This window comes from Rhincodon typus, chromosome 30 (genome assembly GCF_021869965.1).
Source record: "Rhincodon typus isolate 14 chromosome 30, sRhiTyp1.1, whole genome shotgun sequence".
NCBI classification, from domain to species: Eukaryota; Metazoa; Chordata; class Chondrichthyes; order Orectolobiformes; family Rhincodontidae; genus Rhincodon; species Rhincodon typus.
Window position 1 is genome coordinate 30,963,580 of NC_063361.1, and position 19,649 is coordinate 30,983,228.

Here is a 19,649-nt window from a genome sequence, read left to right on the forward strand (position 1 = left end):
ATTTCTGATGAAGGGCCTAGGCCCGAAACGTCAGCCTTCCTGCTCCTGTGATGCTGCTTGGCCTGCTGTGTTCATCCAGCTCTACACCTTGATATCTCAGATTCTCCAGCATCTGCAGTTCCTACTATCTCTTTAAGGATAGGGTAGGTAATTAGTCACATCATTGCGAGAGGAATGGATTTTAACAATAGGGAGGCTATGCTGCAGCTGTATAGTGTGCTGGTGAGGCCACACCTGGAGTACTGTGCACAGTTTTGGTCTCCTGACCTGAGAAAGGATGTACTGGCACTGGAGGGGTTGCAGAGGAGATTCATTAGGTTGTTTCCTGGGTTCAGAGGATTGGCTTATGAGCAGAGATTGAGTAGACTGGGGCTATACGCATGGGAATTTAGAAGAATGAGAGGGGACCTTATAGAGACATCCAAAATTATTACAGGAATAGATAAGATAGAAGCAGGGAGGTTGTTTACACTGGCGGGTGAAACTAGAACGAGGGGGCATAGCCTCAAAATAAGGGGGAGCAGATTTAGGACTGAGTTGAGGAGGAACGTCTTCACCCAATGGATTGTGAATCTAACCTGCCTGGTTAGCAGTTGAGACTACCTCATTGAATGCTTTAAGGTAAAGATAGACTTTTGAATAGTAAGGGAAATAAGGGTTATGGTGAGTGGGTGGGTAAGTGGAGCTGAGTCCATGAAAGATCAGCCATGATCTTACCGAATGGTGGAGCAGGCTCGATGGGCCAGATGGCCTACTCCTGCTCCTATGTTTTGTGTTCTTATCCCACCAAGAACCGTAGGCATCTCTCTCTCTCTCTCTCTCTCTCTCTATTAGAGAGAGATAATTGATTAGCCTGAAAGAAACCACTCCACATCAAGCAGGAAGCAGGTGAGGAGGAAGGTGCCAAGTCTACCTTGTCTGGAACAGAAATTGAACTCATGTTGTTGGTATTGGCCAGTGAGCCAATGTTTTCTGCGTTAATAGAGATGCAGGGAGAAAGTGTCACCACTTGAGAAGCAGAGTGAATTAAGGATGATAGATACAAGATAGTCACCAACATATCCAAAGGGAAAGTCAGGAAAAACTCCTTTACCCAAAGAGTGTTTCGAATGTGAAACTTGCTGTCATGTGGGGGGTAGGGGCAGTTGAGAAGAATAAATTTTAACGGAAAGCTAAATAAGGACATGGGGGAGAAGAAAAAGACAAAAAAAATTGCTATGGCATTATAGAGTAAAATTGGAGGGAGATCATGTGTAACATAAACATTGGCACAGATCATTTCGGTCAAATAGTCTAAATTCTGTGCTGAATACATTTGATACGAGATTGAGAGAGAGAGAGAACTGGTGGTGGTTCAACCTGAGAGTCACCACATCTCAGGACAGGAGAGAGATTGGGGAGGAGAGCCCTTCCTGGTAACATCAGCTGGTGCAAGAATGGAACCCACTGTTGGTGTTACTCTGCATCACAAAACAGCCAAGTGAGCTAACTTTTTTTAAAATTTAATTCAAAAATATACTTTATTCAGAACTGAAATATATATACATAGTTACAAATGCAGTTCGGGTCTGTGCACTAGCATATCAAGGAATCAAACTCACATTGGAGTTTGACTCTGTCCAAACCAAAGGCTTCACCAACTTGAACCAGACTATATTTATATGCATTTGAAGCACCAGGAAGGTTTGATAACTGAACAGATCTCCATTTAATCTCAGCAGGAAGAGCTCAGATAGTGATCTTTTCCCCATAGCGGCAGCTGGCCTAACCAGCCAACTGAGCTAACCAACCCCAGCACGTAGCCAATGTGGGAAACTGGGTCTAAGATTACCCATGAAGGTCTTACCCTCTCAACCTGTTCCCTCATCAGAGGCGCGGTGACCCTCAGGTTAAACCATCATCAGCTGTCTTTCTCAGAAATGGAGAGCAGCCCTGTGGTCTTCTAGCACGATGGAAACTTTATCTTCTTTGTAGTAGATGTAACACAATGGCCTCGGCAGAATAAGCAAGGTTGGATCTCTGATAGTTTCCAACAATCAATGGGAATCAGCGTACATTCCTTCAGGAAAGGTGAGTGCCAATCTCCAATGCAGGCAGCTGGTGCAAACGGGGGCTGCGTTTTTGTAAGACTTCCTCCTAAAGGACCCCCTGCAGTACATTGGGAAGGCACAACATATTTGGCATCAGTCAGAACAGCACACAAGCTGCTGATGTGAAAGTGAATAATGGAAGACTCTAATTTTACACATTCACCTCATTTTACTTCCTGCCCCAAGTTGTCTTCACCTTGTCATTCGTACACTTTGAATTCCAAAACTGTTTTCACTGTATTTTTCATCGCTCAAGTTGGCTCCCAAATCCCTGGGACTGAATCGCAGGCAGTGATCCCAACCCTGCAAGATTGTTCCAGAAACTGCAAGAATTCAAAAATAATCCTCGGCAAGCAACACTGGGTGAAGAAACATCAGTGCAATTCCTTTCACATTCGAGAGTTTTATTGAACACAGTTGCTCCTCAGTTGTCATGAAGAAGCTGGGAGTTAAGAAGGGTTGTTCGATTGGAGGATGGGAGAAGTGGAGGTGAGAGGTCACGAAGAGTTGACCAACCAGAGTTACTCTTTCAAGTTGGTCTTTAGCCTCTCAACTTGAGGCAAAATCGCAATGACCAGGGAACACTGTGTGGCTCGAACCCCTGAGTCTGAGCCAGATATTCTGGATTCAAATCCCTTCCCAAGATTGATGTGTTCATAATGGAACCAGGCAAGTTGAGTAGCAAATCCTTCTGACGTGCTCTGATGGCTGATGGTAAGGGCAGGGGAGATTTCTGGTTAACCACATGATGAAAACAAAATTGGAACCTCCATTATCGCTATCCATCATTCTTTTTTTCCTTTATTCATTCATGAGAAAAGGTGTCGCTGGCTGGGCAGCATTTATTGCCCATCCCTAATTGTCCAGAGGTCAGTGGAGAGTCAACCACATTGCTGTGGGTCTGGAGCCACACGTAGGCCAGACCAGGTAAGGATGGCAGTTTCCTTCCCTAAAGGGCATTAGTGAACCAGATGGGTTTTTCCCAATAATCGGCAATGGATTCATGGTCATCGTTTAACTCTTAATTCCAGATTTTTTTTTATTGAATTCAAATTCCACCATCTGCCATGGCGGGATTCGAACCCGGATCTCCAGAACATTATCTGGGTCTCTGCATTAACAGTCCAGTGATAATACCACAAGGTATACAAGGTGTATGTAAATTTGCAGCAACTTATGCTTGCAAAGTCATCTGTAACACAGCACCAACAGTGACCCACTCAATTTATTAATGTAAACCCCAGCAGAGATGACAGGGTGAATCTAGATCCCCTATGCAACCCAAGACTGTATTGACAGTACATTTATTTAACAGGCTGTGTGAGGAAGTGAACAATTCTGGTTTTATTGGGTGATGGGGTAGTTTCAAAGTTGAACAGGTTTAGAGGGAGGAACCCCTGAGAAGAAGAATCAGATATATTAACAATTTGTCTGAAAGGATTTTGATCTGTTTGAGGACGGACAACTGTCTCTTTGAGTAATTTTCAGTTGGTTTGCTCATTCTGGCTGAATTGATGGAATCAACTGAATGTCCCACACAACAATGAATTGCATTTATAATGTCCCATGGGAGCACTATCGAGCAGAATTTGACACTGCTCTATATCTCAGTAGTGCTGCTGGGTTTGTGGTGATTCTGATAAATCACAATTTCTGGAATTTCACGGTTTGTAATTGTGTGTTTTTGGCTTGTTCTATTTACAAGAAGGGCGTGGTCTGTGATAGCTGAATAATGTTGAATGAAAACTCTACTTACGCCAGAAACTAAGAAAGCCATATAAATATAAATGCTGCAAATATTTGCCTGAGTCAGTGTTAAGAATCATATAGTGATGTAGCTGACCACTTGGCCCATTGTGGCTGTACCAGCCCTTTGATTGAGCTGTCTGATTGGCCTTCCAAGTCTGCCGTTGCCCCATAATTAAATAAATGTAAATGTTAAAATTATTTTTATACCTAGACCATTGAGAGGTGTCTCCATCTGACTGAGGGTGGCCAATATACAAATCCAATTCTGTGTTTAGTCAGAACTTAGCATGTTGTTGATGCTGTCCAAGGACTGATGGATCATTATATTTGACGAATTGGAAATTATAATGGAGGTAAATTTGCAAACTGGGGAGAAAGTGAACCAGTTCATGATCTGATCCATTATAGAGCTGCAGAGAGAAGTTGCTTGATGTCCGAAAAACTGCACATGCAACATGGAAGAGTTCTTTTAGAATGGAGTTGCTGCCGTAGCTCCTTCTTCATTTTAATGTGAGGGTACAACTTGGGGGAATTAGTGATGCCCAGAACAATAAAAAAAATGCGAAGTGAATTTATTTAAGGCCAACATTGATGAATGTGTTTGGAATAAGTGGCTATCTGGATGAAGAGAATGCATTAGAACTAAGCGGTGTGGATTTTCAGAAGGTATTGAACTGAATGTCTCATAGGTAACAGAAAGGAATGGAATTTTGTGCTGGCTTTTATGGCACGTTTGAAAGGGTTAATGCTGAGGGTTGGCTTAAGCACTACCCACTGTAATGACATGGGACTATACTCATAGGAATTTAGAAGAATGAGGGGGGGATCTTACTGAAACACATAAAATTATGAAGGGAATAGATAAGATAGAAGCAGGGAGATTGTTTCCACTGGCGGGTGAAACTAGAACGAGGGGGCATAGCCTCAAAATAAGGGGGAGCAGATTTAGGACTGAGTTGAGGAGGAACTTCTTCAGCCGAAGGGTTGTGAATCTGTGGAATTCCATGTCCAGAGAAGCAGTTGAGGCTCCTTCATTGAATATTTTTAAGGCAAAGATAAATAGATTTTGAACAGTAAAGGAATTAAGGGTTATGGTGGGCGGGCGGGTAAGTGGAGCTGAGTCCATGAAAAGATCAGCCACGATCTTATTGAATGGCGGAGCAGACTCGAGGGGCCAGATGGCTTTCTCCTGTTTCTCATGTTCTTATATCATTCGGGCCTGGTTAAGACCTCAAAGGAGTAAGATCTCCCAGCCACGTCCCCCTCATAGTCTCTGTATTGTCTATAAAATCTGTGTAACTTGTAGCTAGTTTCAATCATGCAATAAAACACCGAGTCGTGGAGTCATACATCCTGTTTAAGACAAGAGCCTCTTCTCTTTACGTGTTGGCGTGGTTTTCCTTTACCACACCAGACCAGGTGAGCCCTGTAGATCTCTACCCTAAAACAGAATGGTGATAGCAACTTACCCCCTAGTGAACAATAGTACAGGAAGCCTAGCACATCACATTAGGATTGCACATACAACAGAGCCCAGTGGATGAAGCCACAAAAAATCAATAGGTTTTACAAAGGCTCTCAGAGATTTTGATATAATTGAACAAGGCAGCCATTGATTGCAATTTTACATGTACCGTTGCACTAGGGTATCTGATATCAGGGGTGATTATTAGTCCAATGAAATACTTTACTTTTCAAAGCCTATATAAGGAAAGATTCAATTTTTGTTTTATTTTTAGAAAGTCTCATTTGTTTACAGAATCTCTCTTTCTACTGTGAACTCCAATTTAAAAATGCAGAGAGAACGCCTGAGTGCCATTTCCTGGGATTTCTTACTGGATCTAAATTCTGCGACTCAGCCCATATTTTCATAAAAATTGCAGTTCAACGGCTTTGATCCGAAGATTTTGATAGTAAACAATACGCCCTTTTAGTCTGGTGGCTTTAAGTAGTGATTAATGACGGAGGAAAGTTGCCACCAGTACAGAGGCAGCTATGAGAAAAAAACCTGCATTTCTATAGCGCTCTTTGGAGCCTCAGGAAATCTAAACTGCTTTATGACCACAGAACTACCTTTCTGAAGTGTAGTTACTGTTGTAACATAGGAAATGGAGTAGCCATTTTGTACACAGCAAGTTTCCACAATGAATGTGATAGATATTTTATTTTTTAAAATGATGCTGGGTCACAGAATAATCAGAGTGCAGAAAGAGGTCATTTGACCCATTTTGTCTGGACCACTTCTCTGAAGGATTTAGTGCCATTCTTCTCCCTTCTCTTCATAAGCCTGCACATTGTGTTATTCAAATATCAACAACTCAACCCATGAAATCCATGCTGATTTGCCTTCATTAACCCAGATCTGTCCATGTGACTGTTAGTTCTATCACAACTTATTGTTTTTAGGAGTTTCTGTACCACCAGCATTAAACTAGCTGGCCTGTAATTGCTCAGCCTCGCCTTACTCACTTCTTTGAAGAAGGGCATACACTTCACAATTCTCTCGTCCTCTAGTACCCCTGGGTTTAAGACTGAAAGATTATTACCAATGCCTCCACAATTTCTACTCTCACTTCCTTCAGTATCCTTGGATGTAACACAGTTCCCAATGCCTTATCACCTTTAAGTATTGACAGTTTACTCCATATCTGCGACTTGTCAATTCTGAATCCTTCCAGGGACTCAATTTCCCCCTCTGTCACCATGATCTCAGTAACATCTGCTACTCTGAGAAGAAACAGGTGCAGAATATTCACTTAATATCTCAATCATACCCCTGTTTCCAGGTGTAAATCCCGATGTTTGTCCGTAATCAGGCCTACTCCTCCTTTTACAATCCTTTAACTATTTGTGTGCTTTTGGAAGATTTTGGGATTCCTATTTATGTTAGCTGCCACTCTTCCTTCATAATTACTTTTTGCTTATTTTTGAACCTTCCTTTGAACCTTCTGTATTCATTATGGTTCCCAACTGTAAGTTCTGACACCTGTTATAAGTATACTTTTTCTTCTTTATCTTAATTTCTCTCTGCCTTGTCACTCAGAGAGCTCTGGATTTATTTGCCATACCTTTCCCTTTTTAAGGGAATGTACCTTTACTATGCCAAAACCATCTTTTCCTTGTTGTTCAGCTACAGTTTCTCCCGTCAGTCTTTGGCCCCAGTCTATCTGACCCGGCTCCATTCTGGTCCTACTGAAATCAGCTCACCCCAGTTGACTTACAGTTAGTATTAGAGTTAGCTTTAGTTGTCATGTGTACGCAAGTAAAGGTACAGGAGAACAGTGAAATGCATGCAGTATGCACCCAGTCCAATGATATAGATGGCAATGCTAGACTTGTTCCTTGGAAATGAGGTGGGTCCAGAAGATCAAGTGTCAGTGGGAGAAACATTTAAGGCATAAGATTCAAATAATAGTGCAAACAAAGGGCAGACAATCCAGAGTAGGTGCCATCTCAGGTACAAAGTACCTAGATACTAAAATAGATTAGGTACAAAAATAGACAAATAAAGAGAAAAGCTAAAAGTTCCACATTACAGTTTTTCATGGTATAAATTAGGAAAATAATGAAATAAAGTTAAAAGATAAACATTACAGTCCTTCCTATAGCCTGCAGTCTCTCCTCGCTGTGGGCTTTCCACATGTGCTCTTGCTGTCCCCACACTGCAGGGTTCCAAATCTCTGACAGGCTGACTGCACCAGACCCCAGTCTGCCTGCCAACTCCTCTGGGTCCACAGCCCGCTGGCCGTGCCACTACCCCTCCCGGATCCGCTGGCTGTGCCACTACCCCCCCGGACCCGCTGGCCGTGCCACTACCCCTCCACCCCAGGACCCGCTGGCTGTGCCACTCCCCCCCCCCCGGACCCACTGGCTGTGCCACTAGCCCCCGGGCCCGCTGGCCATGCCACTAGCCCCCAGGCTCGCTGGCCATGCCACTACTCCTCCCCCCGCCCAGGCCCACTGGCCGTCCCACTCCCCCCGGACCCGCTGGCCATGCCACTACCTCTGGGCCCACTGGCCATCCCACTCCGCCCTGGGCCCACTGGCTGTCCCACTACCCCCTGGATCCGCTGGTCGTGCCACTACCTCCCGGGCCCGCTGGCTGTGCCACTACCTCCCGGGCCCGCTGGCTGTCCCACTCCCCCCCCGGGCCTGCTGGCTGCCCAGCTCTGCTTCAGGCCCTCAGCTGCCACAGCACCGCAGACAGGACAAGCTCCAGGCTGAGCCCAGACGCTGCCTACTTTATCGCCACCATCTTGGATAACAATTCCTACTCTGGATTGTCCATTGCTCACTTCCACTATTATCTTGAATCTTATGCCTTAAATGATCCTCCCAATGATACTTGATCTACTAGGGCCAGTTCATTCCCAAGAAACAAGTCTAGCATTGCTATCTTTATCATTGCACTGGATGTATACTGCTGTAGAAAATTCTCCTCTACATAATCTAGGAACTTTTGCCTCTCTGTGCCCTTTTACACTACCACTGTCACAGGGTATATTTTGATAACTAAAGTCATCCTTCATAATAATCTATAATATTTGTATCTCTCTGCAAATTCCTTGCAGATTTGTTCCAATAAATCCTTCCCACCAGTTGGTGGTCTGTAGACCACACTGAGCAATGAACTTGCGTCTTTTTTGGTTCCTTAGCTTGAGCCAAATTGGTTCTGTCCTTGTAGCCTCGGACACTCTCCTGCAGCGAAATGCCCTCATTAACCAACATCACCAGCCTTCCTTTATCTCTTCCTTTACTATCTTTGTTGAACCTACTATCCAGGAATATTTAACACAACATCCTGCTGTTCCTTTGAGCCACATGTATGTTACAGCCACATCATGATTTCACAAGGCAGTCTGTGGCTATAATTCACCAATCTTATTGACTATGCTCTGTGCAATCACAGATACTCGCCGTATCCCCGATTTTGAATGTTTTAAATCCTCTCTTTAAGCCAACTCCACCTACTAACTTACTATTCACTATTCTGGTGTGACCAGTCCCTTCCAGCATTTCGTGAATCCATGTAGTCCTGTCTGATATTCTCTCCTGGTTTCTGCCAGTTTAGTTTAGACCCTTCCCAACAAAGCTAACAATACGCCCCCTAAGAACTCTGTCCCAGCTCTGTTCAGGTGTAAACCATCCAACCTGTACACATGCCATCTACCCCAGAGCTAGTTCAGTACCTAAGGAATTTAAAGTCCTCCCTCCTGTGCTGTCTTTTCAACCATGTCTTCATCTGTCCTATTTCTGTACTTGTTTTTGCATGACACTGGGCATAACCCATAGTCTTTTTTTTTTACTATTGAGAAACTTCTTGCTAATTTTCTATCGAGCTCCTAAATTCTGACCACACCTCCCTTTCCTACCTACATCATTGATACTGACGAAGACCACAACCTCTGGCTGCTAACCCTCCCCTAGAGAGGATCCAGAAGCTGCACTATGATATCCAGCTCCAGGGAAGCAGCATATCATCTTGGAGTCACATCTGCAGCCACACAGATTCTTCTCTGTTCCCATCATTAAGAAATCCCCTCCATTACTGCTCTTCCACTCTTCTTCCCCCCCACTCCTCCACGCTCGCTGCACCACCCATAATGCCATAGGTTTGGCTCCTGCTGTAATTTCTAACATTGCCCTCGCCAGGATCCAGAATCATAAACATCTCAGCCTTTTGGCACACACTGGCCCTTGTCAGTCAGGGCGTTGAGTATAGAAATTGGGAAGTTATGTTGCAGTTGTACAGGACGTTGGTGAGGCCACACTTGGAGTATTGTGTTCAGTTTTGGTCACCTTTAGTTATTAAACTGGAAATGTGCAGAAGAAATTTACAAGGATGTTGCCAGGACTCAAGGGACTGAGTTATAGGAAGAGGTGGTATTCATATTGAATGATTTGCCAACGGAAATGCGGTGAGGCAGATACATTAGCAATATTTAAAAGGCGTTTGGACAAGTACATGGATAGGAAACGTTTAGAAAGATATGGGCCAAGTGCAGGGAAATGGGGTTAGCGCGGATGGACGTTTTGGTCGGCTTGGGCCAAAGGGCCTGTCTCCGTGCTGTAGGACTCTATGACTCCTGAATAAAAACTGAAAGAACTGCAGGTGCTGTAAATCAGAAGCAAAAATTGCTTTTCCAGCAATTTCTGGTTTTGTTTTGGAAGACACATGCCTGGTTGTCTTAAGATTATCTGGCGGTCACCCAGTCCCTATCTGCCTCCATGCCTCTACCTGCCTGTTCCTTTTCTGTTTGGTTTCCTTTGGGCAGAGGAAGTTAGAATTGCACCCCAGCCCCTTTCCTTGTATCAAATGTAGAAAAGCAAAGCGCTGAAGACAAGAGTTCTAGCACAAGCGAGCTAAAAAAAAGATTTGACTCCCCTGTGGCAGGGTAGCAGCCTGCAAGTTCATGCCTCTGATTAAAATCCTAAGTGCAGAATTACAGAGAAATGAACTGTGATTGGAGCTGGTTTAAATCAAACCTGTCTACACTCTGCTGTGTATCAAGTTTTTAATGCTGGCAGCTGGAACGTTTCAGTGTCATGGCAGGAGTACAGCGTTATTAGAGTGGGCAGCGTAGCTGTAATGGCAGGTCATTCTCCCAGAGCGAGGATCCCTAGCTGTATCCCAAGCTGTATCCCATTTTAAAAGTCATTTGAATTCTATGCACTCCTCTTCTGTACTCTGTGTTGGGCAAGGACAGTGTAAGCCAGTTCAATAATTGCATTTAATTAGTGGTGTGGTGGTAACGTCACTGCACTGGGAATCCAGAGGTACAAGCTAATGCTGTGAGAGCACAATTTCAAATCCTATTACAGCAGCTGGTACTGTTTTGATTTGATTAATAAATCTGCAATGAAAGATTGTCTCAGTGTCCTCTGAGCACTGCAGGCCAGGGCTGCTACCAGACCAATATATTCAGGCAAATGTGCCTGTCACCTGCCCCAAAACAGCAGCAGGTTACCCCAGTTTCCCAAATGGGGAAATCTGCCAAGAGGGCAGCTGACTGGCCTGACTCTGTTGAGGTCCGTAAGTAGTCATTAATTAACTATTTAAGCTCCTTAACTGGTGTCCCTAGAGTTGAGAAGGTCTCTGTTGGACCAAGCCAAACAATTATTTGCCCTTCAAACCACCTTCATCAGTACCTCCAGGGAAGAGGGAATTTCTCCCTTGGATTCAGTAGAAAGTTTTAAAAGCAAAATTATTAAATTATGGACTCTGTATTTTTAAAATATGAAAAAGTATGAACATTGGAGGTTTGTTTAAAGGATGACTGCATATTTAATGTTTGAACTTGGTGTCACGTTGACCAAATGTTTCCTTCATTTCCCTGTTTTTCTGCTTAGGGTTCAGCTGACTCTTACACCAGCCGTCCATCAGATTCCGACATCTCTCTAGAGGAGGACAGGGAGGCACTACGCAAGGAAGCTGAGCAACAGGCTTTGGCACAACTTGAGAAGGCAAAGGTAAGAGACTGGCACTCCCTCACCTGCCTTGCCTGACAGTGCTACCCAATCTCTTTATCATCGGGAACCCAACTCAAAGCTTGGACATTGCCACAACACGTCCGAGACCTGGGAGAGTTGGGCAGGGGCATTGGGAGTTAGTAAAGCAAGGAGTGTGGGGGACAGGAGCCCCCTGAGGGTGAGGGGGAGTGGGCAGTGTTATGTGGCGGTCTTTGCTGCCTCTGAGCTCGCATCCCCAAAACTTCAGCTTGTGATCCCACTTGAGATCCTGATGTTAAGCCCTGCTCTAGAAGAAAGACTTGTAGTCCCGATTCATCTGATAGGAGGAACACAGTGCAAGCTAAACCCTGAGATCTGAAATCATTTACAAGCATACAACTCTAGGGTGATGATTCAAGCTAATTAATTCAGTTGCTAAGTCCAGCTTACACAACCCTCTGCCTTTGGAACCCAGTTTGATTTGTTGATTTAACTATGTTTCTGCACAGAGCCTTCAGGTGTTTTTCTACATTGATGACCTTGTAGAAATTGTTCTTATTGTTGTACAATTCTAGGGAAGACTGTGTTAAAATGGCAGAATGACCTGGAGCCTGTGTTCATTGATGTTCATGTTATGTGGCCGCGTTATTTGATTTTCTTAGCTGGTGCCTGTTGTATCCATTTTCCTGGTTCTCTAGGCAGTAGACACGTGCTTTCCTGTCGTCTTCTCTATAGTTATGTATTACCACAGCAACATGAAAAACGGGAAGGAGTCGGCCATTCAGCCCCTCAAGTTTGCTTTGTCATTCACTAAGCTCATGGCTGACCATCACAAAGCCTCCACTCCTCTTTACTCCCAGCTCCTCACTACCCTCAACTCCATGATTTTCCAAAAAAACCTCTTTACCTGTCTTGATCAGACTTCAGGACAGCCCAACTTTCCAGTAAGGGGATGAAAATGGAGAAGTCAACCAGAATATTAATTGTGGGCACCCACTGAAGATATACTTGATTGAAAACTTCTCGTAATTTTGAAATCTTAAGGTAATTGCCAGGGTAAGGAGAAAAAATAATGTCTGAACTGAAAGCTCAATGACAACAAAAACCATTTACATTCATATAGCACTTTTTTGTCATAGGGAAAGTACTTCACAGGAGGGTCATCCAACAAAACTTGCCATCGAGGTAAAGTAACCAATTTTAGGGCAAGCAACCAAGAACATTAATGAAGATTTTAAGGAGTGTCTTAAAAGAGGAAAGAGGTTTCATGGAAAGAAATTCCAGAACTGGGGGCTCAGGCAGCTGAAGATCTGGCCACCATGATATCAACAATGCACAAAAGGCCAAAATTGAAGTAGCCTGGAGATGTCGGAATGCTGAAGGAAGGGACTGAAGTAGTAACCACTTTCCATTTTGCTTGTCTGGTCCCACAAGCAAGGTAAATTATCTTTTGCTTAAAATGGTGGCATGTCCAGGAAATGGACCTTCAACTGGAACAATGATGTTTAAAGTCCTCACTACAGTTGTTGATATCAGTGGTGGAGTTCAATGATGTGCATAATAGTTGACAAGACAATACTTTCAGATAGACACAAGGAGCAGAACAAGAGGGGATAGTTGGTCAACTGACTGATGTAGTTAGGCCTTTTACCTCTGGGACTGTGGTTCACATCTAACCTGGATCTATGCAGTGAACATCATTGGCTCAATCTTAACTCATTTTAACACGCAATTGAAATTGTGTCCAAGCCAGCTGTAAGGGTTCAAAGTGAAATAATTTTTGGGTTGTCTCAATCAATTTGCTAATTATCCTGGCTCTACGCCACCACATTGACTGTAATTTGTTACGTTAGACTCCTGTTCAAGCATGTCCAATCTGTAAATAATTTTCACCGTCGTCTCTCAGGTGGCCATTTCAGGATCCGCACGGACTTTCACAGATCTGACCGTCTGTGTTGCCCCCGTGAAGCTGGTTGAGGGGGGGTTACGCAGCTGTATCACCTCCGCCTCCTTCTGGGCTAGTTGGACATTGCAGATTTGTTGTAGATGGTCCCATGCTGAACCAAGCTTTCACAATAATCAGTTAGCAGCATTGTTATCCCAAGATAAGAGACATGCAGTGCAAGGGCTTGTCAAACTTTTATCCCGGAAGACTTTGTCTCATTTGCACTAACCATCTTGATGTCAGTTGCTCTGAAATAGTTGCCCATAAAAAAAATCTACTGGGAAATTCCTGCATTAGTTGACATGGGAGACACAACCTGTCCAACTGAGTTACATTTCCTGGAGGGTGGTCTCCATGCTGTTGAGCTCAGCATGATGGACAACCTCAATATTTCTCTCACTGACTATGAATTGGCTCAGAGGCCCAAGGATCAGAGTACTCTTCTGAATGTTGGTGGGTTGCAACGCGGTGTTTTAAGCTGGCTGAACCAAAATTGTCTGTGGATGCCGAACCTGAAGTGGAAAAGGCCCATTCCCCAACCATGTCATCACTCACTTCCAACAGCAAGACAAATATTGTGAGAAGCAGGCATTATTGATTTCAGACAAAGGATGCCAACAGCTGACATGAAGGACACCGAATGTCCAAAGTTAATTAAAGTTATCACGTGATGGAACTGATGTTAGCCCTTGATGGACTCTGTGATGTAAGGTGACATTTTCTCATAACGTTTGAGCAGTCTTGTTGAAACCAGTAACAAACAGTTACACTGGACTCATTTAGTCAGTAGCTAATGGTGTCACATGAAGGTGACAGGGTCGGACCTAGGCTTGTGAGGTGGAGCCATTTGTACAGGTCAACTACAAGAGCTGTCATTGCATCAAGCACAGAGATTGTAGTCTGCCATTCCTCTAATAAACTCTTCGCTGCTTTGCGTTTGTTCTTGTACCATTTTAATCTCCTATCAATGTCCACCTTCTGGTCCTTGCTTGATGCACTGAGTGTTGACATATTCCAGAAGTCTGAGCTTGGATTCGATCCCAGACAATAGGATAAAAAGCTGTGGTGTTTGACTGAGGACTGGGTAGTGTACATAGTTACAGGACTGTCAATTTATCACATGGAACTGGCTTTGAATTCAACCCGACCTGATCAGATTAGAGTCTTGTCCTTCCATTTGCTGTAAAGGGTTTTATGAGCAATTAGATTAGGTGGGTTATAGGGGAATGGGTCTGGGTGGGATGCTGTGAGGGTCGATGTGGACTTGTTGGGCGGAAGGGCCTGTTTCCACCCTGTAGGGATTCTATGATCTATGATGATGAAGTCTGCACAGTCCCAATTGTTAGTGTGTGCAGGAACACAATCCGATCTGCCAAAACCTGGTACTAAACTTGTTGCCTTTTATATCTTGGCCCTCACTTGGAAGTGGTCCAAATAACAATATGATCAAGAACTCGTGATTGTGGATGTGAAATACTGCTCTATCATTATCAACTTGAACAGCCGTCATATCCTGAAATCTTTCTTTTAAAGGGTATTTTATGTTAATTGTCTCAGTAACTGAGCATCCTACAGCATCTTTCACTGAACTCCGTTATGTTTTAGACCAAGCCTGTTGCATTTGCCGTTCGAACAAATGTTGGCTACAATCCCACCCAGAACGATGAAGTCCCTGTGCAAGGCATGGCCATTTCCTTCGAGTCCAAAGACTTTCTACATATCAAAGAAGTAAGTACTCAGCTCTTTGTAATGTATCTTTGCAAACATTTAAGCATGGGTACTCATGTGTCCTTATGCATCTAAATGAGTCATTTTAGGGGAAGCTAACTCAGAAAAATATTTCAGATGTGCTAGAACAACAGGTCAAGAAGAAACAAATTTTAGATTGTGGAGAACAAGATTAATAAGATGTCAAAGCAGAATGTGCTGGAGAAACTCAGCCAGTCTGGCAGCATATGTGGACAGAGAAAGAGTTACCATTTCCAGTCAGATATGGCACTTCTTTTGAACTCAATTTGGACCTGAGATGTAAAGTCTGCTGCCAAATCTGCTAAGTTTCTTTTATTATATCAGATCTCCAGTATCCACACTATTTTGCTTTTCGTAATCAGATGTCGATTGCACAGAGGCCAGTGAGCTGGTGGATTATATTACCAGAATAGTAAATAGCGCAGGACACACTACACATGCTGTATTGGGAAGAGGGAAAGGTTGGCAGTCAGACAAAGGGCCACACAAGACCTAATGTCTTTTGTGAAATCTAATTTGTGGTTTTATTCTCCTACTTCTTTTTAAATGTGTAAAAACATTGGTTAAAGAGAACAAAAAAGCTAAATGGTCAGCAAAAGTGTCACAGCACTGTTGTAGCTAGAAATGATACAGGAACAGAATGAACCAGAACAAGTACACAGGCCAGACACAGAGGGTCAATGACTGAGTCACTGATGGTGACAAAACCAGGCTTCCTTCTATTCCAGTACAGTGCCGGCTCTATAAGACCTTATCCAGAAGGATAAGGGCAACCAATGCATGATTCAGACTGAGAAACATGAGGGTATGGGTCTGCTTTATGATATTTTCCCTGAGCTTAATTTAGTGATCGAGGATGTGAACTTTAAGAGGGAATGAAATACATTGATTAGAAAAGAGTCTGGAGGTAAGAAACAACCAAAGGATAAAAGTTAGTTATAGTGTCATAGAGATGTACAGCACGAAAACAGATCCTTCGGTCCAACTCGCCCATGCTGACCAGATATCCTAATAAATCTAGTCCCATTTGCCATCATTTGGCCCATATCCCCCTAAACCCTTCTATTCATATACTCATCTAGATGCCTTTTAAATGTTGTAATTGTACCTACCTCCACCACTTCCTCTGGCAGCCCATTCCATACACACACCACCCTCTGCATGAAAATGTTATCATAGAATCCCTACAGTGTGGAAATTGGCCCTTTGGCCCAACAAGTCCACACTGACTCTCAGAGCATCCCACCCAGACCCATCCCCCTATAACCCACTGAATCTACACGTCCCTGAATACTATGGGCAATTTAGCATGACCAATCCACCTAGCCTGCACATCTTTGGACTGTGGGAGGAAACCCACGCAGACACAGGGAGAATATGAAAACTCCACACAGACAGTCGCCCAAGAGTGGAATCAAACCCAGGTCCCTGGCGTTGTGAGGCAGCAGTGCTAACCACTGACCCACTGTGCCACCCTCTAGTTTTGGACTGTCCTACCCTAGGGCCTTGGCTATTCATCCTACCCATGCTCCATCTGGTAACCAATCAAAGTGTTTCCACTGTTGTCTAAGGTTTTTCCCACCACATTAACTTGATGATTTACTTCCCAATGGAGCAGAAGGGGAAACATAGCGATTGTTGAAGCTTTTCTTCATTTTTCCCCAGAAATATAACAATGACTGGTGGATAGGACGACTGGTGAAAGAAGGATGCGAGGTTGGATTTATTCCAAGCCCAGTAAAGTTGGAGAATATCAGACTACAACAGGAGCAGAAGATGAGACAAGGACGACTTTCAAGGTCTGACCAAGACTTGATTACACATCCTCACTGCCAGCTATTCATAAAGTGCCTTCATTAACCTGTTACCAGGCTGCTCTGTTGGGTCAGCTATTACACTGAGCTGTATTCCTAGTTTGGAAATTCTCTTTGGATTTAGGGATTCATGTTGCAGGAGGCTGCACCTTCAGCTCAGGTGGGGTGAACTTACAGGACCATAGCATCATGAAATTCCTACAATTTGGAAAGAGGCCATTTGGCCAGTCGAGTCTGCACCAACTCTCCAAAAAGCATCCCATCCAGACTCAGACCCCCACCCCCTCACCCCATATTTCCCACGGCTAATCCGCCTAGCCTGCACATGCCTAGATGCTACAGGGCAATTTAGCATGCCCATCCACCTAACAGGAGCACCTGTCAGAAACCCACATAGACTTGGGAAGAACATGTAAACTCCACATAGACAGTCGCCTGAGGGTGGAATCAAACCCCTGTCCCTGGCGCTGTGAGGCAGCAGTACTAACCACTGAGCCACCATGCCACCTAGCCCCTAGCTAACCCCTTGCACTTTCTAATGTCACTGATTTATTTTCCTTTTGAAACTTTACTTTAGCAAATCTGGTGGAAACTCCAGTTCTAGTTTAGGAGATGTTCCAGGAACCAGGAGACCCACACCTCCTGCAACTGGTAAGTGTCAAACATCTTTCTTTTTTATCTCTCATTCTGAACCTTGTTTTACTCAAAAGAGCATTCTGTTCATCAAGGCTGTTTCACTCTTCAGCCGCATGTTTTGGATGCCCAAGGTAAAGTTTAAGCCCCAGTCAAAGAAAAATACAAAACATTTATGTATATACAACATCTCCATTATTCAAGGGAGGCGAAAATTAATTCTAAAAACAAACTTTAAAAGCGGTAAAATAAAATAAAAGATAAAATGTGTAAGTACAAAGCACCTGAAAAGAAATGGAACGAACTTACAGAATAGAGATATGCTGGAGTTAAGTTTAATGAGTCATGATTTAAATGTGAAAGTTCTTTCTGTTTTAGAGGGTGAGAGAGCTCCTGCAGATTTATCATTTTCTGGCTGTACTTTGCAGTGGGGTTGATGATGGCATAATTGCAATGCTTCTGGGCTCGTGTTCCACAATCCCAGATTAACAGTCTGGAGACATATGTTCAAATCCCACCACAACAGCTGGGAGAGTTTCCATTCTTATACAGTCCTTAAGGCTGTAAGGGCAACCAATGCATGACTCAATTAATAAAACTAAATTTTTTTGTTAAAGCTTATCATAGTAATGAGCGACCGTGAAACTATCACCAATTGTTGTAAAAAGTCTGTCTGGTTCAGGAATGTACTTTTAGAGAAGGCAATCGTCCGTCCTTAAAATGAAATGAAGAATTGTGGATTTTTAGAATCCCTACAGTGTGGAAACCAGCCACTTGGGCCCATAATGACCCTCCCCAGAGCATCCAACCCAGACCCACCCCATCCCTGTAACCTGGCATTTCCCATGGCTAATCGACTTAACCTGCACATCTTTGGACTATGGGAGGAAAGCTCTTTCAGGTGCAGGGGGAAAACATACACACTCCACACAGACAGTCGCCCAAGGCTGGAATTGAACCCAGGTCCCTGGCGCTGTGAGCCACTATAGATGCCGGAGATATGAAGCATAAACAGAAATTGCTCGAGAAACCCAGCAGATCTGGCAGTATCTGTGGAGAGAGAAAGGAGAATTAACGTTTTGAGCCCAGCAGAAGAAGGGTCACTGGACTTGAAACCTTAACTTTGGAATCATCGATCCTTACTGAGTTAGGCCAATATGAGATGCCAGACCCACACGCATGTGGTCAATTTTTAACTGCCCTTTGAAAGGGCACCACTTAATTCAAGGCCAATTAAGGGATAGTTGCTGCATGCCCTGCCTTTCAAAGGGAGTGAAAAGTTCTCCCTCTGCACCTAATCCATGCAGTATGACACATGAATCCCCTTAAAAATAAGATGGATCAGCAACAACTGAAATGTTAATACTGTGCAGTAGGTTTACTTTCAGGTGTAAGTACAGATCCCAATATGCCAGTGCTTTGGCTGATGAAAGTAGCAGCCTAGCCTTTCTGCATTATGTAAGATTGCACATAAAGTGTAAAAACAGGCCATTTGGCCCAAGGAATCCATGCATGTGTTTTCGTTCCATTTGAACTCCATCTTGAGCTCCACTCCCAGCATTGTGGCATCCACTCGGGTGAAGAAGATCCTGTTAATTTCCTGTTGGATTTCTTGATGACTATCTCATATCAATAGTCTCTGTATCCACTTCATCAACATCTTCCTAAGTTTGAAGAACTCTCTTAGATCACCTTTCAGCCTTCAGTAAGATCCTCAAAATGATGATGCGCCCTTTAAATATGAATATTTCTGGCAGCTCAGACAGTAGACCAAAGCTGATTGATATGAGGATAGCCATGTTTCAGGCTATGAGTACTCGATTGCTCTTGGCTCAGCAGCCTGGAGGATGGAACGTTGGTCAAATTTAGATGGAGACTGGGAAGAAGTGACTCCTACCTAAAAAACACAACACAAACTGCAACAGTTCTGTAATGTTAATGGGCAGATAATTAACATGTTAAGAAGGCATTTAAAGTACAGAAATTTACATTCACTGTGGTGTTATATTCTAGAATCCCACTTGTTGAAGGATAGAACTGGAGCCAATCCTTATTCAATTTTATATTTTTTAAGAGTTTAGCATTACAAACATACATGTCCTAACTTAACAGTTTCCGTCTGTGCCTACTTAAAGGAATTTAAGTTAATACAGCTCAACTGTATACAGTTAGACACAACTAACAACCAGATCACAAGTGTCAGAGATAGTAAGAACTGCA

At 43.5% G+C, this 19,649-nt stretch overlaps 1 protein-coding gene across 4 annotated transcripts in view; it reads left to right on the forward strand.

Moving 5' to 3' along the window:
• Positions 1 to 19,649, forward strand: part of cacnb1 (calcium channel, voltage-dependent, beta 1 subunit) — a 254,622-nt gene that overhangs the window by 183,926 nt on the left and 51,047 nt on the right. For all 4 annotated transcript variants that reach the window (XM_048614763.1, XM_048614764.1, XM_048614766.1 and 1 more), the window contains 4 exons: positions 11,190 to 11,309; positions 14,839 to 14,961; positions 16,648 to 16,781; positions 17,374 to 17,447. In XM_048614763.1, coding sequence (XP_048470720.1) covers positions 11,190 to 11,309; positions 14,839 to 14,961; positions 16,648 to 16,781; positions 17,374 to 17,447 — 451 coding nt within the window. The remainder of the gene's footprint in view (positions 1 to 11,189; positions 11,310 to 14,838; positions 14,962 to 16,647; positions 16,782 to 17,373; positions 17,448 to 19,649) is intronic.